Genomic DNA, 24,036 nt, shown 5'->3' with positions numbered 1-24,036 from the left:
AGGAACCGACGGTAGTCCATGACGTCATCGGGGTGCGCCCCCTACCACCGGGAACTTTGCCACGTCATCGAGTGTCAGACGCAAACACCCACCGTGGTGGTGTGGCTGAGGCCATTCAAAAATGCTTCATTTCGAAATCGTATTATGTTGCTCGACCTACTGGACAACTTGTAGAAGAGTTTAACTACGAAGCTACCTTAATTCAGCGCGGAAATTCCACCCTGTCGTCTGTTCTTGCTTGCTGTTGACCGGTAAGTATTTTAACTAGCCTTTTAGCATGCAATATCCAGTCTGTTCAACTGGAGTGAATACAGTTTTACTTTTTTATAACTACGATTTAGCGTCTAACTAGGACTCGTTTCATGGTTTCTTATTAACCTTCTGAAAAGAAAGTTGTGCTTCTATTTAATGTCAAACTAGAACGCATTTTATGGTTTCATATTACACGTTTGGAAATATTTTTGATTGAACAAACACGGGCTATACTTTTAAGCCATTTCGGCAAGGGAAACAAAATGAACTTTGAACACATTTAACGTTTAAACAACTCTGTAATAAAAATAAAACCCATCCCTCCTGACAATTTTATTGTTCAGGTTTTATTGAATGTATTTGACAGGTGTAGATTACATCCAGTACCACCTACTCATAAATATCAGCTTTTGAGGATGATTTATTGCAGGACTGCTTGTATTTTATCATATTGGTCTTGTTGGGTTGTAACTAATGACTAGTTGCAGTCTGTGGAATAGTCATGTAACCAAAGAACGAAAACACTGCGCTAAAGTATGTAGCTATAGCAACTTTAGTCAATGGGTGAGTGTTTCCTGATGTTGGTTGTGTTGAATGAGCCCTTTGTGGAATGGGCTCATATCCCGGTTGGTGTCCTGTTCTGGGACCTGGTCCAGATCCTTTGAAGACAAATAGGATTTTATGACTCATAATAGTTAATTGTAGAGCACTCAAGATTGTAAAGCACTGTAGTGTCACTTTTCCAACAGGAAACAATGGAAATATTAGGAATCATCTGTTCCAGAGACATTCTACTGGTTCACAAAAGGTTACATTCTTTTGAGGGGGATAAAGTGTTTGAAATTGCCTTACACAGAAATCCAATACAGTAGTTGTAAAATGCTAAACCGGGGTCGTTTGTTTACAATGATTTTGACATATGACGTTTCAAGATTATGAACGGCGCATTAGTTTGTACAGCGGTGTAAGAATACATCATACACAAGAATTGACAATAAATAAGAACACGCTCATTTACCATTGTACGTAGTGTGTTTGATTTGATTGTACAGTATTATATTAACAGCCTAACCTGTTTTTTAGTACAAATATTTACTTTAATTATGACTTAAGTACTCTGGTGACCAATGTGGCTGCCCGAGTGGAGTTCATGATCCATTTTGTAGAGAAAAATTTGCAATTGGCTAACAAAATGTTGTCATCTGTGTTTACCTTGAAGTATCGCCACACTTTTAGCATGGCTCCTACTTGGATAGTATATCTCAGGTTCTTGTCAGAGTAGGGGTACTAGTAGCAAAGCTTTTTTACAAGTCCGAGTGTGAGTACAGACATACTGTACAGTATAGGCATCCTTGATTGTATGGTGACAGGTCTGAATGGGTGAGGAGAACCAATTCCTTCCATTGATCACTATGGTGAATGTGAGGTTACTCGTCAACGGACAAACTAATGGCTGTTTGAAAACTACAGTTGTTTGTTTCCATTTAGCTCTTAGCTGCTACCGTTCTGAGTGATGGCATGCAAGCTCTGAAGAATGTAAGAAGAGAAGAAGATACACATGAAATTATGTGATGTATCCGACGCCAAGGTCACCATTAAAAAGGTTATTTGCTCATCAAAGTTAAAGTAAATATGCCCCCCCGCAAGATTTAAAACAATTCCTGTGTTGCATAATAATTTTCTGTGACATACTTAAATCTTAGGGTTCTCCATATTGGTAATCTTGTACCATTGTTTTGGTTATAGCATACTACCTAGTCTTTTGTTTCTGTAAATTTGTCATATACAAGAGCTGTAAGGTGACCACAAATGATTGAATTCAACCTCGGTAGAAAGGTGTATGAACCTTAAATAGGCAGAGAATTTGTGTTTGACAGGTCAAGGTTCTTCATGAAGTAAAACAAACATACTGTTGCTTTGTCAAAACCTAATGTGGTTTTGGTGTTTTTTTTTAAGTCTGTCATCCTTTTTATGCGTGCGCACACACACACTCACACACACACAAATGCATGGGTGTATTCCCTGTGTGAGCTCATTTATATTCTTGTGGGTTTCCCAGGTCGAGGTTGTGGAATGTTGCTGGACGAGACTCCCCTGTTCGATCCTTCTCTGCTTCGGGAGTTAGACTGGAGTGACAACAGTGTGTCCTTCTCCCCCCTCATCTCCCCCTCCAGCCCGGGCGAAGGCCTGGTGCTCAGGCCCCTCTGCACTGCCGACTTCAACAGGGGTGAGTGGCATACTTTGAACCATCTGCTTATGTCCAAAATGTCACACAAATTTGAGGTCTGTACGCAGTTCAACACAAGCTAACCCAGGAGGATATTCAACCTCAGTTTCAACCATTTAAAAAAAAAAAAAGAAACAGTCTAATTGGCTTGAAACTGCTGTACAGGTAAAGTGTTCCCCTGCACATGTGCGAATTACAAATTTGCCTATTCTGGTTTTGTGCTCAGGTTAAAGCTGTGTCTGATATAAAAGTATAGTTTTGCACCATCTTGTGGCATCTAGGTGCCAAGGAACTATGTTGAAGTGAGGGAAAGAGTTTCCATTTAATCAGACCATAGCCCTGTCTAGTAGAAAACTGGTGCTTTACTGCCATCATGTGCTATAGAGGCATTTATCAACCTTTTCTTGGGAGCAGTCAATATAGACAATACATACGTGTGTATATATATCACAAAGATCTTTTTTTTTTGCACAAGATGGCGGCTATTAAAAATAGTGTACAAGGAATAAGAGTGTAAAGTAACCAACAAGTTTCCCATTTTTGTCTTTCAGGGTTCTTTAAAGTTCTATCTCAATTAACCGAGACAGGTGATGTCACAGCAGACCAGTTTCTAAGTAAGTCCGAGTTACTTGACTGATGTAACGGCATCACGGTACGCCGATCTCAATTAATGCATTATTTCTTTTAACGTTCAGAAAAGTTTGAGCACATGAAAAAAACAGGCGACTACTATGTGGTGGTGGTGGAGGACACCAACCTTGGACAAATTGTGGCCACGGCCACTTTAATCACAGAGCACAAATTCATTCATTCATGTGCAAAGGTAAGTTTGTGTCTCGAGGTGACTGAGGTGCCAATGCTGCATATGAATGGACTGTTGAGCTTGAATGAGAACTCCACCTGTGGGGGTTTGTTTGCAGAGAGGCCGAGTGGAGGAGGTAGTCGTGAGTGACATGTGCAGAGGCAAACAGCTGGGAAAACTGTGAGTACAACTCTGCTTGTCAGACACTTGTGTTACCTCCGCCCAAAAAGGATGCGTTATCTTTATAGAAATTGTAGTAGTGCCTTTGGAACGTGAGTAAATTATTCAATTCCATTTTGGTGACTAACTGCATATTGTATTTCCTCAAACAGTTGCCTCCACTCTTAGTCGACGCTGTGCTCCAATTAATCAGTGTGCGTCACCGCTCAAATAAGTGCACCCTCTTTCTCTTCTGTTTGCGTCATCCCCATCCCCAAAAAATAAGCGCAGCACCTTAAATAAATGCGTCCTTTTGATTCTTCAGGAGAAAAAATAACCTGTACTATGATTGATACAACGTTGCTATGTCTTTACTACAAATACACACGTCTCAATTAAATGCATCCTTTTAACCTTTGCGTTGTCTTTGTGAGCAAATAAGTGCCATACCCCAAAAAAGTCATCCTTTCCCCCTTTATTTTGCACCATCCCGTTGAATAAATGAGCCACACCTCAGAGCCATCCCTTTTGCATTATCTCCCTGAACCAATGAGCACCACTCATCAAATAAAGTAATTCTTTTTTTTCCTTCATTTTGCGTTGTCCACTTAAATGAGTGCCACACCTCCTTTCTCGTTTGCTTGGCATAATCTCCTTGAACAAATAAACACACCTCAAAACCGATATCCCTTTTCCACTATCGTTTGAGTCAAATGCTTGTGACAGTGCCGCACCTCAAATAAATGCATGTTTTTCCCTTATTTTGCATCACCTCCTTGAACTAATAAGCACCGCACCTCAAAACTGATGTATCCATTTTTTTTTCCCACTTCCTTTTTCAACTTTTTGGACCAGTGCCGCACCTCAAATAAATACATATTTTTTTCCTTCATTTTGCATCATCTACTGGGAAAATATGCACCATGCCACAAATAAATACATCAATTTTTTTGGCGTCAGTAAATTTTGCCAGTCTGTCATGGTCAGTCCTTATTTCAAGCTGACCAAATCTTGTCATCGCTAGTCCGTCACTCCGTCATCATTATTATAACTTTGCTTACGCCATTGCTAAATGACAGTTGATCATTGCTACTTTCGGACTGACAGCCAGTCCGTCATTGTTATTTTAACCATGATTCTGTCATTGCTAAGGGTAGGTAGGTTTCCTCCCCTCTTTTTAAAAAATGCTTTACTAAACAAAGTATTACTGTTCGTCACCATTGTTTTAGGACCGTCAGATCTTCTTGGGCGGCATCAGTCAATCGGCATCGCAAATGTACTTAGGTCCCATGCATGCGCAGCACAAGCACCGCGTGGTGAAATAAAAGCAATACGAGACATCATCATTGCAGCCTGTGGGGTCAAGAGGTATACAACACGGCCAGCTTCCTTTGCTGGCCGGGACCCAGACATAAAAGGGGCAAGCTTGGAAAATGGCACGAGAAAGTTGACATAACTGGTAAATGGATTGACTTGTTTACAGCTGTTGAATTGTCAACCACAATTGCATTTAGTCGCCAACATTGCATTCTGTCACCAGATTGACTAGCAATGTTCAACCTTTTTTTTTTTTTTTGTCTGTCGGAGGAGCACCTCCTCTTCTCCGCTCGAGGCAACTTGTAGAATTCTGTCAGTGATGGACTGAGGTCGGTCGGTGCTTAGTGGGTCATTTTATTTTTTTCAGTTTACCGTTTGCAGCAAAACGGGCATCCTTCAGTGACGGATGGAGAGATTTTCCCTCAGTAATGACGGAATGCCCACGTCTGTAAATGTCCTTCTGTGTTGCCCTCCTAAAAAGGACCACACCTAAACTAAATGCATCCATCTGGAGAAAAAATACTTTTGCGATCAGTGCTACCAGGTGTTGTTGTGGATTTTTACCACAACACACTTCTATGACATCTGTAAAGCTGATGGTCGTGTTCGAAGAGGAAGTGTTGCTCTATACACAGCCCGAGCGGTCATTGTCATGTCAAGTGACAAATGCCTATCAAGTGTTTTTCATTTTGTACTCTTGAAAGTGTTTGTTTATGGAAAGAGGACTTGGTTTGGCTTCCTTCTTACATTTTCCCCATGTCTCTCTTTTTTCTCCCACAGGTTAATGTCCACACTTACGCTTCTCAGTAAAAAACTAAATTGTTATAAAATCACACTGGAATGTGCACCCAAAAATGTGGCTTTCTACCAAAAGTTTGGTTACGCTGCTTCCGACGAGACTTACATGCAGTGTCGCTTTTCCCACTGAGGAACTCTGGGCCTGGAATGCAACGCTTCACGCCGCCCTCTGACGTCAGCAGTGGAGAACATTGTGGTTTGGAGTGTGTCATTTAGAAACTGTGAGTTGTCCCGGGTGTCATCATGACCTCAGAGCTGAAGTAAACCAAAACACATTGAAGCCCGCACCCCACCACCTTTTGTTTTGGTAACCATGGCTACCTCACAGCAGCAGCACTCTGACGAAGGCATCATCAGTTGCTGTCAATGTCTTATTTTGTTACAGTGGTGACAGAAAATTGTAATGGTGGAATTAGCCAGGAATGCTGTGAAAACTTATGTCCTTCAAACATCTAATAATTCATCAATAAATGATTGTCAAGTGACCAAAGAACAAGTCATAGAACACTAAGCGATCAGCTCATCAGCAAGATCTTCAGAAACCTGATAATGATCCTGATCATCTGAATCAGCTGTGTTGGAGGAGGGAGACATCTAAAATATGCAGGATATGGGCTCTCAAGGACCGGGATTGGTGAGCCCTGCCTCACAGTAATCTTGGTGAGGGTATAAATCTTACAGGAATTAAAGTGAGTATAAGTAAGCCAACAGATGTTTATGTGTATGAAAGTCGTTAACATTTTATGTTTGGAATGTGGAAATGATCACATTTTGTGATGGGTGGTATGGATACAAATGTGTATATATATAAATTCATATTTAAGTGACTTTTCTAGTTGGGCAGTGGGAACGTATTTAATGTAATTTATTGCCAAATATGTACAAAAGTAAATAAAATAGCAGAATATACATCACCCTGTCTGATTTCTTGCGCTTTTGGGACTTGAAGTGGGCAGCACATTTGCTTCCTAGTTCTGAAGCTCAGGGTTAAAATCTCCTGCTTTGCATGCTCTCGCCATGCTTTTGGTGTATCCTGTCTCTTCCAAAATTAGCTAGGATAGGCTCCAGCTCACCCCGCTGGGACCCAAATGAACAAAAGATGAAGGCTGTAGAAAATGGATGATGTACTACTACCACAACTTGATATCTTTTGAATTTTAATTTTCCAAATAGAATTGTAACCTGTCCAGTGCAATTCAATAGAATAAAATTACCAGTTGTCCTTGATCATTACTTCTTGGATAAAATGGAACAAACAATTTCAAATAGATTCAGTCAGAACTTTTATTATAAGAATTTCACCTTATCCAACATTAAGTCTGCTATTAGTTGTTAATCCTATGACACCAAAATAAAGGCATTAACTATCCCTCTTCATTAAGTCCTGCGATGGGCGACGTCCTGGCCACTTTCCCTTTTCCCGCCTGCCCCCCTTCTGGTCGTCTACACAAATTCAAGTATCAAAAGTGCATCATTGCAATACTGTCCCGCTGCAAATGCAAAAATGCTTTAAATACTATAAAACTGCAAAACGTTTCTCATCAGTGCATACAGCTCAAGAAACAACAAAAAAAAAGTTATCAAATGTACTCATTCCCATCAGACCTCCATGTCTCAGACATGAGTGCCCCCACCCCCCCTTAGAAAAAGGTTCAAATGATTACATTTTTAATCCCATTAAAAATGTAAAAAAAAAAAAGAAAAAAAAAAAAGAGTGCAACGTGCCATGTGGCTAAATGTAAGCAAGGCTCATCCGTTTTGTGCTGCTGTGACCTGCATTGCTCCAAAGTCGTCATCTTCCTCCAGGCTGCGCTTACGGCTTCCTGTTCCAAGACAGGTCAGCATATCTTAGTTGAACCAATGTCAAAGACCATTTTGACAATGACATTCAGTGAGGCTGTGTCCAGACCTGGCATGCCCGCTTGTAAGAAGGAGCGGCCCAGCTGCATTGGTGACATCATCTTAACGGTCAGTTTGGCGAGGTAGATTGCTTCATATTCCTGCAAAACAAAACGTGCATCAGCACATTTCGGGAGACTCCACAAATGGGATATTTTTGGGATCCAAAAATGGGCAATTATGATAAGCAAAGGACCAGGAATGGTCATCTTGCACATCCTTGTCCTGGCTACTAAGTACAATACGGCCAGGGTGACAAAAAGTCACCTCCAGGGGGGACAAGCATGCTATCTTTCTCTGTATGCTCACCACAAAATTGAGTGCACAATTTGTCAACATGTGCATCATACAGTTAGATTTTTCTGTTTGACATCAGTCCCTTGACCTCAAAATTCAAATTTATTGGGCTTCACCTGTGTATTGACAAGTCTTGTTTAAGGTTGAAGCTCACCTGAAGCTGATGCACAAATCCCATGTTGGGGTTAACGCAGAATCTCCTCTCCTGGATGTGGCTGAATGCATCCCTGGAGTGAACACACAGGTTAGAACAGGGGTCACACCAGCATGGGACACCAGCTAGCCGCCTAGGACCACATGAATAGCCGCAGGCCTGTTAAAACAGCTCATCAGTGATGGGACATCGTGATTTCCTCGGAATGTTGTAGGGAGTGATGATTTGAAAATGATTTTCCCAGTGTCCACAACATTAAGTAAACGTCCGCAATCTTACAATATGCCCATTAGCATCTTAAGAAGAATTTCCAAATGCTAAAGAGTTTACGAAAAACAAAACAGTTTGAGGGAGGATGCTAAAATGGAGGATGAAGACTCACCTGTATTTCATTCCAAATGTTTCCATTAGGTAGGCAATCACTAAGGCAGCACTGAAAGTGAAAAAAAAAAAAGACACATTCCTCCAGGATTAATTATCCATACCCAGAAGGGTGTTTTGTGACATTATTTATTCCGGTTCAAAGTTAGAAACATTTCAAAGCTAATTTTCCAGTAAGTAACTGAAAAAATGTCTAATTCACAACTGTACAACCTTAGGGGCATACAACATTCGACGTTCTGCTCTATTGTACGGTAATTCATGTCGAATAACAAACCATATATAACTTCATGCTGTCTAATGAGGTTACAAAAGAATGCAAAATTCAAAGGAAAAAAACTCAATACCTTCTTGAGATCCCTGCATTACCATGAACCAGTACCTTACCTAAAACAGAAAGGAAAAAAAAAACCCTTAATCTTTTCAGGTTGTACTGTGACTCGCGAATGTGATCTCACCTCCAGTTGCTAAACAGCCATCAATAAATTCTTTAGTCTGTTGACAGAAAACAAGAACCGAGTATTACTTAAATATGTCATGCCGTGGAAATGTTGTCATGAGGACATGAATAGCATTCAAACTCACCGTGGGAAAAAATCTTATGATATTTTCCACTGGATTGTCTGCAATATCTAACACAAGGTATCTGCAAAAACAAAAACAAAAAAACTCAGACAGGGACAACAACACCCCTGGAATGGATGAATTCACAATTCTTACCTAAATGTATGAGGGAAGTTAGGTTTGATAAAATTGGCTTCGATGTCTTGGCGCACACACACGACATGCGTGATGCCCTGTCTCTCCAGAGCCTGCAGCTACCACCACCAAACAGCATATTATTAATACATGCATTTCAGCAATATATGATATGCCGCGGCGCTGTGTAATAAATAAATACCTTGCTTTTCATGGCAGCAGAATAAGGACCTAAAAACAGTCCAGGTAATATTTCCTATCAAAACAAGCAAGAGAGACAGGGGCACCATTTTGTGAATAGTGTCAGCATACTGTACTGGCCCTCGCTTGATTGTGCAGGTGTACCGAATGAAGCATCCAGTGACAGATGACGGATATTGGGCATTCAGGTGAATTTTTTTCAGGATGAACCTAAAATGCAGTCTACCCTTTAAAGATGGCCTTTGAAACTTTTGAACGTACATGTCCAACCTTTCAATGTTTTGGGAGTTTTCTGCTCAACTTGCTGTTCTCTAACAAGGAGCTGAATGACAACAGTAAGGACATCCACTCATATGCCATTCTAAATATATTTATTTATTTGATAAATATATTTATCACCATGTCAAAAAGATAATATTGCTAAGGGAAAATAAATAACAGAAAATTGTGCAGGTTGCAAAGTTGTGACATACACGTCATCAACCTTGCAGTTGCACTCCGTAAAATCAAATAATCTGTCATGGGTTCAGATTCCGGGCCCCAGCCTTCCTGTGTGGAGTTTGAATGCATGTTCTCCCCGTGCCTGCGAGGGTTTTCTCCAGGTAGACCGGTTTCCTCCCACCTACTGCCCTAAGTTAGATGAGATAGGCTCCAGCACGCCTGCGACCCTCGTGAGCATAAAGCAGTTCAGATAAAGGATCGGTGGTAATGTTGCAAGATGGGTTTCAGGTAATTATGTATAATTTTAAATAAGTAGGGGGTTCGTTCACAAATTATTGTAAATGAATCAGGTCATGTTTCCTAAAGGCATGGACTCACTGTATTATAACAGCGCCAAATGATGGCCACTGGAATTAGTTCAATTCCCATTGTTTCCCTTGTGAACATTAGCTTCCAAATCCAACTTAGAGAATCCACTGCAAATAAAACCTACTTGCTGAATCACGTTGAATCATATAGTCATGAGATAGTCGGCATATATGTTGAGAAACAGCTAGCTGGCTGCTGTCAAATACCATTACCACCATGTAATGTAATACTCCATTTGAATAGTTAGTCCTTTAGAAAATAAATAAATCTGCCAACACCATTGGTGACAGTTAATGCTGAACATACCTGCATTTCTCGTCTCATTGGATAAGCCCAGTCCTGTAAAAACATGAAATTTAAAATGAAAACGGTGACGATAAGAGTCTGTCTCAATGGAAACTGCATGAACTCCTACATGACGTGGTTAATGCTAACAGGCTAGGCGTGTTGTTGTTAACTCAGCGTTGAAATAATGTTAATTTGCCAAAAAAATCACTTTGCCTTAGGCAATATACTACTCCTGTAACACAGCTAAAATGAGATTGTTGCGAAAAAAATGATGCATTTGCATACACGATGCATATTTGGGTTGTATTTAGCGACGGCTAGCTGAGGTTAATTCGCCGTCCAGAACTAACCAGAAGCTCCTCCTTGGTAGTGGGCAGAGACGGGAACTGGAGCTTCGTCTCCTCGTCCATACCGCTGAGGCGTTCGGCCACGTTCACTGGACCCGGCTCGACGCGACCCGATTTGGCTCTTGTTTCTCGGGCAGGGTTAGCTGGACAGTCGATGGTATTCGTCGCCAGCCTGCACATGCATGTCCGCCATGCTGTTCCCCTCTGACACTCCGGGCGTCACGTGATCACGCGGCAGACGGCGGCTATGGCGTGTGTGGTGAGAGAGGGGAAGAAAAACAACAACAGCGACATCTGAAGGAAAATGTTGGAGATGCATTGGGGCGACACCCAATTCGAAAATTGCCGAGGACGTAAAATATTAATAATAATTTCATGAAAAACAAAACTGTCCTATTATGTCAGTTGAAAAACGTAAAACATCCTCATGTCAAAAGAACAAATTTTGAACAAATTTGAAGGAAGAAAAAAGCAGAAAAGGTCATTTTAATATGAGTATAATTTTACAAAGTATGGGAGGAAAAAATAATCTTAACAAATAAAGTTGCACTTTTAAGAGAAAAAAATCATAATATCCTGATCATAAACAAAAGCAGCCATGTCTGATATCAAAATTTTGTGCCATCTTGGTAACAAGGAACTATGTTGAAGTGAAGGCAAACAGCTTCGTTAAGTCAGGGCATATTTTTGTCTAATAGAAAAAAATTCTCTGACACTGTTTTTTGGCGTTGACACAGGCAATTACAAACCTTTTTGTGTGGGCCTCAGTTACTCGCAGATTTTTGCTATTTGCAGAAGGGTATTAGATTATGCGTAAAACGATACATCTGAGGAGGTTGGTGCTTATTTTTAATTGGAGGGATGAAATAATGTTACTCTGATACATGGGCCCTTAATTGTGTTTACCGCTCTATTTTTTGGGGAGGGCATCCGTCCCCTGGCTGCTCGTGAGGAGGCACGCCATAAATCCTGCCTCATTAAGGACGCAGACTATTGAACGTCAGACCACTTATGAATCAGTTCTCTTCAGAAGAATACACCCAGGAAAGAAATTATGACTAACTTGATTGATTTATGGTTTTTTCTTCTTCTTCTTCTTCTTCCTTTTTTAATCACCACATGCCCATCTCCCTTAGCGTCTGTTCACTTGCACACGAAGAGCAGCAGAATTGCTCAGATTCTTCCTCCTGGTCATCAAATATGATTGTGTTGCCTGGCAGAGTTGATGGTTTATTTTGATGTAACTTTACCCCTGAAATTCAATTGACACTATCTATCGGGAACACAAATGTGGAGAGACTGAATTGCTCCTGGTCATGTAATACTCTTGTGTGGCCCTTTATTGCCAGGCAGAGTCCATTTGCATTGTAATTTCACACATAAAACACAATGAGAATAGGTACAGTACATTGATTGTATTGATTCTTTATTCTGGTTATTGCTAGGCAGAGCTCATCGGGCTCACTCATACAGGTTAATGATAAATAGTGGATGGCTATTTGCTAGCCATCCTTATGTTGTTACAATAGGAAATAGCAGGAACCTCTTTCAATCTATCTATCTATCTATCTATCTATCTATCTATCTATCTATCTATCTATCTATCTATCTATCTATCTATCTATCTATCTATCTATCTATCTATCTATCTATCTATCTATCTATCTATCTATCCATCTATCTATCTATCTATTTATCTATCTATCTATCTATCTATCTATCTATCTATCTATCTATCTATCTATCTATCTATCTATCTATCTATCTATCTATCTATCTATCTATCTATCTATCTATCAATCTATCTAACTATCTATCTATCTATCTATCTATCTATCTATCTATCTATCCATCCATCTATCTATTTATCTATCTATCTATCTATCTATCTATCTATCTATCTATCTATCTATCTATCTATCTATCTATCTATCTATCTATCTATCTATCTATCTATCTATCTATCTATTCATCCATCCATCCATCCATCCATCTATTGACGGACAGATGGACCGACGGACCGGTCCGTCAGTCAGACGGAATGCCAACCTCTGGAAATCATTTTGCACAAACAGATGAATTCTTTACATTCCATTTAATGATGATATAATTCTGTTTTAATTTAATTAAATTAAATTACATAAGGCGGCACGGTGGTCGACTGGTTAGCACGTCTGCCTCACAGTTCAGAGGTCGTGGGTTCGATCCCGGCTCCGGCCTCCCTGTGTGGAGTTTGCATGTTCTCCCCGTGCCTGCGTGGGTTTTCTCCGGGTACTCCGGTTTCCTCCCACATTCCAAAAACATGCATGGTAAGTTGATTGGACGGTCTAAACTGCCCCTAGGTGTGATTGTGAGTGCGGATGTTTGTCTCTGTGTGCCCTGCGATTGGCTGGCAACCAATTCAGGGTGTCCCCCGCCCACTGCCCAAAGACAGCTGGGATAGGCTCCAGCACGCCCTTGTGAGGATAAGCGGTATGGATAATGAATGAATGAATGAATGAATAAATTACATAACTTTTATTTTTATTTTTGGAATGGTATGCCAGAACACATTAATGGCATTTCTACTCATTTCAATGATGAATCGTATATTTGCTATTATAAATCATCACTGTTTTTGAAGTGAATCACGACTCTGTATTATATATAACACATGAATTGGAAAGAAAAAAGAGGCAATATCTGGATTTGGTGGAACACTTTCCCCCAGCCAAATTCCAAGAAATCACAACTGGATATACTTGCCTTTGATAAATATACGAGTCATTACAGATGCTATATTCTCCAGTTTACTTTCGCTTCACTCTTTTCAAATATTATAAACGTCTCTCCTCCCAAAAAATGTCAACCGGTGATATAAATTGCCTTGTAAACAAACAATACGTGAACCAACATATGATCAATCTTGACTTGCCATGGAAAAGGCAACGTTTTGGGAATGGAAAGTCACTCTTTGATCCCTCCACACTGCTGCCCAAAAACCAAAGCAGGCATGGGGAGATCACTCAAGCTCCTCGCAGTCAGCTCCCAGTGGGCTGCTAAGTTCAAATCCAGATCAAACCCACAACTTTTCTGGAGGTGATATAACACGCTCATCTTCGCACCACCAAAGATGCGTTCATTTAATCATGACACATACTCCCCGTGAATAGTTTGTAGCAGTGCCAACCAAGGCGATCTCTATGGTTTGGAAGTCTATGTTTGGGAAAATTGCATACAATTGGAAATATATTTGAAAGCTTTTAAAGGTTAGTATTTTTTTTGTAAATATCATACAATTGAATACTTTCTTTCTTTCTTTCTTTCTTTATTTATCTATGTTTCTCTCTTTCAATGTATATATGTTTTATGTAATCAGGTGTGGTGCTTCCCCAATGGTTATTTTATACTTAATACAGAGTAATGATAAATTTCTTGCTTTGCCATATTGATATTGGCGTAATATATTACAACATTTTCTTTCCTTCTAATATACAGTATATTCTTTATGTCATATGAATTGCTGTTTTTTTTCATTATTCATAATATTTGTTTTATAATTAATACAGAGTAATGCCCGTTTTCTGCCTTACCATTTTTATTTTGTAAGGTGGGATAAAGTAGTACTGTTCTGTATCTTAAACAATATCTATTTCATATTTAATATAGAGCGGTGCAGTTTTCCTTCATTCCGCAAGTGGTGCTAATTAATTTTTTTACGATTGCATTTTCACAAAGATTATTGCAGTTTTTCTTTCTTCACAATAGTTTTAATATTTAATACAGATTAGTGTTATTTTTATTCACAATCTACAAAAATATGTAATAAAAATAGTCACTGATAGTGTAGTGGTACACGCGCTTGAGTTGTGTGCGGGTGTCCCGAGTCTATTCCCGCTCAGTGTTTGTGTTTGTGTCCTGCTAATAGGGTTGCGTCAGGAAGGGCATCCGGCATAAAATGATTTGCCAAATCAATGATGCGAATCGAGCGTGCACTTGACTCGCTGTGGCGACCACTGAGGGGGAAAGCCGAAAGGATAACAACAACAAAAATATATACCGGTAATAAATACTACTTTTTTCTTTTTTTTTTTCAACTATATATAAAAAACATTAAATACAGATTAATGATGTTTTCCTTTCCAATATTTATTTTATACTTAATACAGAGATGTGATGTTTTCATTGTTCGCAATGTTTTTTGAATTAATTTTTTTATTTTCAGTCCACCTATCCCAATATCTATTTATAACTAATACAGAGTAGTGCCATTTTCTGTCTTCCCTATATTTCTTGGGATTTATTAATACTGTCTTGTGCTTATTTTTGTTCTTTCAGGTATTTGTTTTTCATTTCATTTAATTAATACAGAATGTTTTCTCCCCAATATGTATTTTATATTTAATGAATATTGCCATTTTTTATTATTATTGGGGCGTACGCTATATGATTGAGCACAAGGAAGTCTGCATAGCAACAAATGACCAAACAATGTGATGAGGACATTGATATACATTTGGATTGTTTCAATTATTGTGGAGAGAAAACATTGAAGATTGAACAAATCCTTTTCAACAACATTCTGCGTAATATGATTCAATTTCCACAACCTGGCATTTGATCAGAAACCCTGGTAATGAGCTTCAGCCAGACAGTAGACAGTCAATACATCAACATCATGCCAGATGTGGCAAAGCTTTAGCAATTTTAAGGATCTTTAATTAACATCGCACAGGATTTTTTTTTAAAACAAGCAATTCAACATAAAGTAATTAAGCGGAGCATTAATTGTCGCTCTTGTTGGAGCCTTTCATCTGGTTTCCATGGCAATTCCTCCTTCGCTGAGTAAAAGCTGTGCAGGAGTGTGTGAAGCTCATTTAGGATGCGAATTTAATGATGATTGGCATTGACCTTCAGTAGAACACAAACGTCCACAATGCTTTTCCAGTTTTCACTTGCAGGCCTCTCACATTTTTTAATTCGCCAGTCTGGAACGTGTGGCTTGCCCATGGAAACGCAACCCAAGGCGTGCATAAGGCAAGGCCAATCTAAATAAATTGGGATGGCTCAGCTCCCATCAAGTGCAGCTGCTCCACACTACAGTCTTTTTTTCTTCTCTCATTTCTGACCTATCGGGAGAGATGAAAAAGAGGGCTTCCAGTGACAACGGGCTGCAATGGCGTCGTTTAGGGATTTCTGTGTTCATGTAAACATAAACACACAACATAAAAATACATACATTGATTACATAAAAAAACAAAAAACATCATACATTGTAGTCTATATTTAAAACAGAATACATGTCAACAATTCTCCCATAGTTACTGGATGTAGGAGTAAACCTAAAATGTGGAACTACAAGCACTTTGCCTGATAATGCAGCACATTTTAGTTAGCCTGGTTTCTTAAAAATGGATCGGTAGAAACTGCAACTGTGTCAGACTTTTTTTTTTAAGCGTATTTAAGGGAAATCAACCCAAACATATTTTTTTTCAACAATATGTTCACAGCAGGGCCACTAGTTGAAACACGCCATTCTCATTAATATTACATTTGTGGAATATGAGTTAAGCAGCAAAACCCACCCCTTCTTAGCCATCTCAGGGGCCGGCCATTTTGGCATTTCTGTCGACTGAAAATGACCTCACAACTACTCAGTGGTCAGGTAACGACCAATCACGGCTCAGCTTCAGAAAACAGGTCCGCCGTAATTGGTCGTTACCTGAGCCCTGAGTAGTTGTGATGTTATTTTCATTCGACAGAAGTGACCCAGAGATGGCTAAAAGTGAGCGGATTAACTCTTATTCCACAAACGCAATATTTATCAGAATGCTTTGTACCAAATTCTTAAAAAATTGTGTTTGGGTTGACTTCCTGCTTCATTTGATTGACTTTCACTTTATTCCAACTGACATTGTATTGCACAGGGGTTACCAAGTCCGGTCCTCAAGGGCATCTATCCTGCATGTTTTCCATTTCTTCCCGCTGCAACACACCTGATTGAAATCATCAGCTCATCAGAAGCCTGATAACGATACAGATCATTTGAAAAAATCTTCAGTCTATTAAAAGATGAACTGTTTGTTTGTAATATTGCTGTTATATTCCCATAAAGTTGCATGTGTATCTTCTTTCAAACTTTATTCACATAAACTCCCATGACTTTAGTGCCATTTTGTTTGAACCATTTATCATCAAATTAATGAATGAATTCTCATAATTCTAAGACATATTTTTTCTTTTTAGTGTGTCCCTAAAACTACCTAAATACAGCTGGGCAAACACTGGCGTTAAAATACAGTATATATATTTTTCAAAGTAGCAAAGAGGAAGAATAAAATGTAAGAACAAAAGCCACAGTTATTGTGATTGCATTAATGTATTTTTACCTCCAACGCAACCTCTCCCTTTGTTCATTTGCTCTTTGCCTCACCTCTCTATTTGTGTCCAGGCAGACATTTTATTTGGTGGTCGCATACCATGCCTTTCCCCCCCTTTCCAATCCTCTGGAGGGCTTATTAACAGACACACACAGTCCTCATGTTTTATTGCCTATGATAAAGCCTTGCCTCTGATCTCTCATTAGTGAGCGGCTCTTCGGAAATGAGCCCTACAACATCAGATTAATATCGCCTGTAATGGGGCAAAAAGCTAAACGCAAAGTCGGAATACTTCAGGAATTGTGCCCTTTGCATGAATACGCCATTAGAGCCATCTAGGTTGGGGTGCATTGTGGGAAATTCAACATGGGAATGTCTGCGGAAACGGCACTTTCACACATTACAAGCCTTCCACGTGAAGACTTGTTCATGCACATGAATAAGCGCCGTCAAGATGCGATGCATTATTCATGCGTGTGCGTTACATGCGTTACATGTTTGGCTAAATGTCTTACAAGACAGATTTCGGTCACAGTCTGTCTTTTACGTCTCTAGGGTCCGACTAACATTCTTAGTCCCTGCAGGTCACTGGCTTTATAAAATACAGTCAGATATCCTCCAATGAGCTTTTAAGGTGCATTTCCACCCCCATGGATTTGCAATTTGTATGTTTGTTGGTCATACATAAAACAATATACCACTAAGTGATACACTTGGGTTTGCTTTTTCCATTTTAGGGTTTGGCTTGCCAAATGTGCAAAAACCATGCCTCATTTTGAACACATCACTCCGATTCACAGGTTATGACAAACAGCAATGGAAGAGAACACGGGACTCATGTATTTACACAGAGACACATTTTATCCAAGCGGAGACTTAGAGCAATGAGAAAAGGGGCCGCTACAGCACTGTGGAGCATAACACTGCAGGACAATTATGGCAAAATAATAATCGCGGTTATTTTGATTGAGATTGAAATCACGATTACGAGTTTGATTTCAAAGCTTAGTATTTTTTTCAACTACCACAACTCAACGACTCAAAACTATCATCATAGTCTCATGCCCATTCATCCTTGGACGTTGAACACTTCATTCTTGAACACTCTATTGTTATTGTCAAGTAAACATGACCTTGTAAATATGTGAAATTCAAGCCTCTTGCATTTTCATTCTGCTACATCCACATCTTTTATTATGCCTCGCATCTTTGTACACATTGAAGCCTTGAATAAGCATTACCCTTATCTCTTTGTAAAATTGATTTTATTTTATGTTAATTCCACAGGATTTGGGGTTTACTTTGCTGATCTGGGACCTTGGGGATTATGTTATGTCATGTGGAAATATGTGTTAGTACAACAACAAAAAAAGTCCTTGGATCTTTATGAATTTTGAGGAAGGAAAAAATCCTTGAATACTTGAAAAACCAACTTTAAATACAATTTAAAAGGACAATGAGAAAATAAGTAAGAAAGTAAGAATATATTAAAATAAGAGCAATTGAATAAACAATATAAACAAATAACGGCTGTTCTTGTGGGTTTTGGCCTCTTAGGGGCAGTGTGGTGCTGTGCATGAATGGACAAGATATTTATTAAACATTGTTTTTTGCGAGTATTCAATCATTTTGAATTTGATACCTGACCCTTTGTTTTAAAAACACTCAATAAGCATTTGGGAACTGAGCACACTAATTGTTGAAACTTTGCATGTGGGATTCTTTCTTATTCTTGAACAATTTCAGTTGCTCAACAGAGAGTCATTTTCCCCTTTGGCCTGGAAGACACACTGTCCATGATTTCACAAAACAATTCGAAATGTGGACTCGTCAGACCACAGCCCACTTTTTCCACTTAGCATCAATCCATCTCAGATGAGCTCAGGCTCAGAGAAGCTGGCGGCATTTGTGGGTGTTGTTGATATATGGCTGTCACATTGCATGGAGGAGTTATAACTTGCATTTGTAGATGTGGCGACAAACAGTGTTATCTGACAATGGTTTTCTGAAAAGTTCCTGAGCCCACGTGATTATATCCTTTACACAATGATGCTGATATTTAATGCAGATATCCTTGAGGGATCAAAGGCCTCTGGCGTTCAACATCGGTTTTCGGCCTTGCTACATATGTGCAGGCACTTCTCTAAATTCACTGAATATTTTGATTGTGTTATGGATGGACTCTAGATAATGAAATCCATAAATTTCTTGACATTATACATTGAAAAAATGTTGTTCTTCAACTGGTGGACTATTTGCTCAAGTAGCTGTTCTCAAAGCGTTGAACCTTGCCCCATCCTTGCTTGTGAACAACTCAGACTTTTGGGAATGGTTAATTTTACCCAATCCTAACGCTCACCTGTTTCCAATGAACCAAACAGTTCCAAACAGGTGCTTTTTTTGAGCGCTCCTCAACTTTCACAGTCTTTTGTTGCCTCTGTCCCAGCTTTTTGTAATCACATGTTGCAGGCATTAATAATTTGAAAAAAATAAAAAATAAAAAAAAAAAACAAAAAAACAACAACCCTACAACGTTTATCAGTTTGAACATTAAATATCTTGTTTTTGTAGCATATCCAATTGAATATAGGTTGAAAAGGATTTTCAGATAATTGTATTCAGGCTTTATTTACGTTTTACACAACATCCCCAACCTCATTGGAATTGGTGTCACTTTATGTTCCCCCACCTCGTTGACAAGCAGTCGGCAAATTGAAAATGTACTTCCAGGTTGGTTTCGTGTTTTGACACCCACACTTTTCCTGCTGTTATCTATGTTTGCTCCTTCTTCCTTACTCCATTGACAGCTATTTTCGAGCGGTCGATAACTCGAAAATGCTATGGTGCAAACAGCGGGGTCATGTGCTTTGACACATTTTACCCAGTGAAAGGTATACACACACAATTCACCTGCTGTTTTTGTGCAACGCACACTGTTTCGCAGCTTACTTTACCTCTGATGGTCATATTTGTAGCGCACATTCATACTCAAATCAAGCCTAGCTCAGAGACCCCAACCCACGTTGATCACCCCTGTTGATGTGCCGTCGTCTCCCCTCATTATCAGCCACTTGCCTGCGCAGCTGCTCCTCTTTTACTAATTAGCTTCTCAGCGTAAAGGGGGCACTTGGCTAACGGGCTCTGCCAAATTCTTGCTAAGTAACGATTAGAGCGTATCAAAGTCAACCTGTTGTAAGCGGCTGCAAATATTTGTGCAATTAGTTAAACTCATCGAGGAGTTTGAATTCTGCTTGGGTTTATTTACTCAAATGCCAATGGGTGAAGGTGTGTATAGATAGGCTGGAGGCCTTTATTTGGACAAAATGCATTTTTAAAATAGTATTACCAAGATTGCAGGTGCTGCCGCTTAACCCATCAAGGCCGCGAGCGCTGTTGCATTTTACTACCTTTAAAGCCAGGAGAGTGTATACATCTTTTTCTTTTTTTTTTTCAATCTAATTTTCTGTCTCTTAGCCAATGCAATGCATCAGAATATACATGTGACGGTGTCGTGAGACACATCAGAGGATATCCCGGAATTTTTTGGGGCATTATGGCGACGGGGGTGCTCTGAAATAAGTGACGGCAGTGAAAAAGATAATGCGCTTGGGCACTACCAGAGGAACCAGTCACATGTGATATATGGTTAAGATATATGTTTGTAGACAATGACAATAGCAATGTCTTTGTAACAGAATAGAGGACGGTAATCAAAACTTGATTTTTTTTTTTTAATTAATAGTACTTCTCTTGCACTGACACTTTATTTTTACATCTCTGATTGAAACAGTAAATAATAATAAACTCAGGGTTGTGTGATAGCCACATGACTAAGCTCTCAAATTCTTTTGGAATTATGTTCTGCTACAGGGGCTGAGATATTAATTATTTTGTAGGTGTTCAATTTCAGGGAGAAGGTTTTGGGGAGGTGTTGTGCCAGGTGCTTTAGGCCTTAATGGGTTAAGTTAGCGAATAAATGAGCACAAATGGCTCGAATGTCTCAATTTGTTGTTCAGTAAAAATCTTCTGAAAAAATATGTCTCAAAATTAAAACAAAACTTGGATTAAAGTAAGATGTCAGCAAATCTCATGAGATTTCAGATCACTTAGCATCAAAATAAGTAACACTAAGTGTGTTTTGCTTTTACTTTGACAGGCATGCATAAACGGTAGTTGATTCTAACAATCAATCAATCAATCTCCACCAAGTGCAGTAACGCTGCAACCCCTTGCTGTTCCCTCTCCGTTACATATCTGTCAGGTGTCTAAGATAAGGTTTCATGATGGTCACAATTCAATTATGCAGTGACAAACATTAATTACACTTGCAAGTTAGGGGTGCAAAATTCTGTCAAATTCTCCAAGTTGGAAACCTTCCACAGGAATTAAAGGAAAATTTATGGGAAGAAAGAGGAATGAACCAGGAATTTACCAAATGAAAGTTTGGGTGTGATATGAGTCAGCGACTGTAATATTTGTTTACGATTTTCCATTTCAGTCACATTTGACCACGTCACTCAGTGTACTAATGCCCTCACATATGGGCAAGGAGAACTTTCTATTTCGCTGGGCTAGCTGACAAACATGGTAAAAGGTGGTTGAATATCGGCGCTGTCCTATATGATTTTTTTTTTTTTTTACATTAATGAGCTTTCTGCATTACAGACATCCCATTAATCAGATTTTTTTACAGGGCAGCAACGATATGGACCTTTCCATTGAAGTAACCTAATTTTTTCAAATCTAATTCCCATGGGAAGGTTCCAATTCAGAAAATTTCCAAAATTCCTCATTTAACTTCCCATGGAAATTTACCGGAAATCTCACCCCCTTTTGCCACCCTAATCATAATTGGAAACGTCAAAATATAACTTTGCTCATACAGAGAATTTAGGTCTTTTAATGGAATAACTCATTTTCTATTTGTTGGGAATAATTGATAATTAGAATGTTTTGTCACAGAATGAATTGTCTGACTTGGGAGGTTCCATTGTAATTGGATTACAGTTGCGTAGTTGAGTGTTTAATATCCATGGACGGCTGTTTTATTCCACTGTTTGTTTCCCCCCTGCTCTGGCCTGCTGTCAGCCGGCAGCGAGCAAGCAGCGATGCAGCAAATCATTAACACGCTTTGACACACTGCTCTCGGCGAAGGCTCGCTTTCCAAGCTCTGACTGACAAGTGGAGCGTCGAGGTCTCAACTGGTGATGCTCCCGTCTTTTACTGCTCGTGTATCGCACGCTTTTGCTGTTTTGTTGTTGCTCAGCTTGGCCTCTGCTCCTGTTTTGCTTGAGCAGGACACCGCCAAAGAAAACACTGAGAGCTGTGAGCCCCCCTCTACAAACAAACCCACGCTCCCTCTGGCCCGCCCAGACGCCCCCTGCTCCCCTCTTCTGCCTTATCTTTTTCCTCGGCAGGTATTGTTAACATTTTTGTTGTGCTTTCTTCCTCCTAAAAGGGAACAAGAGTAAATTTTGTGTGTACGTTTTTGAAATACAAAAACAATTTATTATTACATGGTCCATTAACCCATTAAGGACGGGAGCGCATAACCGCGTTTCTACCACTAGAGCCGGGAGTGCTGTTGCGTCATTCTACCTTTAAAGCCGGGACAGCGGATACCTCGGTGTCTTTTTTTTAAATCCAATTCTCCGTCTTTTAGCCAATTTAATGCATCCGAATATACACGTGACGGTGTCGCGAGACCGCGCAGGATGTTGTGGAATTTTTTTGAGCCGTAACTAGGCTAATGGTGGACGCCATCGATTGCTGGGAGCTCTGATAAGTTACGGCAGTGCTATATAGACGACGCGCACGACCAATGGAACCAGTCGAACGTGATATGATATGGTTTGTAGACAATGACGATATCGACGTCTTTATAACAGAATAGAGGATGGTAATACCACTTGATTTAAAAAAAATTAAATAAAAATAGTGCTTCTCTTTCACTGACACTTTATTTGTACAGTTTTGATTAAAACAGTAAATAAGAATAAACTTAGGCCCGTGTGAAAGCTTCATTTCTAAGATATCAAAGTATTATAGAATTATGTTTCTATCTGCTACAGGGGCTGAGATATCAATTATTTTGTAGATGTAGAATTTCTGGGAGAACCTGCTGGTTTAAGAGGGTGCTTCTATAGTCGCCAATAGGTTTTGGGGAGATGTTGAGCCAGGCGCATAAGGCCTTAATGGGTTAAAAGAGTTATACAATATCAGTGAAGCTGTAAGATAATACAAACTACCCTCTGACTAATAAAAGTGATCAAACAAACCCATTCTGGAGGCTTTAATTAGTCCTGCAGCCTCAGCACAATAAAAAAGAATCTGAGAAGTTAATTAGATGTGTTGTCGTATAGTGTCGCCCACTCGTCCACTGGCACCTGAGATTCACTTGATTGCATTCGGGTTGGAGTAATGGAGGAGGCGTGCGGTTTGGCCATGACTGCTTGTTTTCTATTCCGCCAGCGCTGTCATGAGGTCACATCTCACTAGTGTTGCCCTTGATGAATGCTTATAACACACGATGCAAGAGGCAGTCATTCCCCACAAATTCCTCAGATAGATGGGCAGAAAATGAAACCATGAAAGTGAATCACAATACTTGGGGACTAATAAGATTAGTCAAGAGCGACTGTGGGTTGTATGGTCAAGAACAATAGCAAAAAGTGTGTAAAAATGACTATGCAGTCCAGCTCAGGGGCGTCGCTAGGTTTTATGGAAGGGGGGTGGAGGGGGGGGGGGGCGGGGGCTGAGCCCTCAGGTGATGCACAAAATGTGAGAAGTGCAGCACGTGAGCAAAAAAATTCACAACCAGCTAACAAGGATTGATAATACTGTATAAAAAGTCTAAAGTCAACATTAGAGTTCTACTGTTGTTTCAGTCTGTTTTTAATACAGTACACAAACACAGGAAGTATTTGTACAGCATTTGCCACAAAAAAAGGAAAAAAAATATATGTAGGCTACACATGTTACAGTGCATGCAGAACTGTAGGCAAAAAAGATAATTTTTTGATAAACAAAAAATTTGAGAGAAAAGT

The 24,036-nt window shown here is 39.5% G+C and overlaps 2 protein-coding genes across 2 annotated transcripts; one reads left to right on the top strand and one right to left on the bottom strand.

Moving 5' to 3' along the window:
• gnpnat1 (glucosamine-phosphate N-acetyltransferase 1) lies at positions 1-6,469 on the top strand. The gene is made up of 6 exons (XM_086026260.1): positions 1-251; positions 2,312-2,479; positions 3,031-3,093; positions 3,175-3,302; positions 3,400-3,461; positions 5,538-6,469. The coding sequence occupies exons 2-6, from the start codon at positions 2,326-2,328 to the stop codon at positions 5,683-5,685; spliced, it is 555 nt and encodes a 184-aa protein (XP_085882386.1). The 5' UTR covers positions 1-251; positions 2,312-2,325; the 3' UTR covers positions 5,686-6,469.
• A 352-nt stretch (positions 6,470-6,821) lies between these two features.
• On the bottom strand, positions 6,822-10,902 carry styx (serine/threonine/tyrosine interacting protein). The gene is made up of 11 exons (XM_086026259.1): positions 10,635-10,902; positions 10,303-10,335; positions 9,188-9,241; positions 9,007-9,104; positions 8,872-8,932; positions 8,745-8,781; positions 8,634-8,673; positions 8,288-8,338; positions 7,906-7,978; positions 7,465-7,555; positions 6,822-7,378 (listed from the first exon to the last, which is right to left on the bottom strand). Exons 1-11 carry the CDS (start codon positions 10,809-10,811, stop codon positions 7,305-7,307), a joined length of 789 nt encoding a protein of 262 aa, XP_085882385.1. The 5' UTR covers positions 10,812-10,902; the 3' UTR covers positions 6,822-7,304.
• Positions 10,903-24,036: the final 13,134 nt, after the last annotated feature.

Source organism: Filicampus tigris, chromosome 3, assembly GCF_054856515.1.
Source record: "Filicampus tigris isolate MCC_2025a chromosome 3, RoL_Ftig_1.0, whole genome shotgun sequence".
Lineage (NCBI taxonomy): Eukaryota > Metazoa > Chordata > Actinopteri > Syngnathiformes > Syngnathidae > Filicampus > Filicampus tigris.
The sequence above is the reverse complement of the archived record's forward strand: the minus strand, read 5'-3'. Positions and strand labels throughout refer to the sequence as shown.

Bases quoted from the DNA above. Each gene is read 5' to 3' on its own strand.
- gnpnat1 (XM_086026260.1), top strand. From the start codon at position 2,326: ATGTTGCTGGACGAGACTCCCCTGTTCGATCCTTCTCTGCTTCGGGAG. The intron at 2,480-3,030 runs GTGAGTGGCATA...TTTGTCTTTCAG, and splicing joins CACTGCCGACTTCAACAGGG to GGTTCTTTAAAGTTCTATCT. The intron at 3,462-5,537 runs GTGAGTACAACT...TTTCTCCCACAG, and splicing joins GGCAAACAGCTGGGAAAACT to GTTAATGTCCACACTTACGC.
- styx (XM_086026259.1), bottom strand. From the start codon at position 10,811: ATGTGCAGGCTGGCGACGAATACCATCGACTGTCCAGCTAACCCTGCC. The intron at 10,336-10,634 runs GTTAGTTCTGGA...ATGTTTTTACAG, and splicing joins CTACCAAGGAGGAGCTTCTG to GACTGGGCTTATCCAATGAG. The intron at 8,339-8,633 runs GTATTGAGTTTT...TTTCACTTTCAG, and splicing joins AATGCAGGGATCTCAAGAAG to TGCTGCCTTAGTGATTGCCT.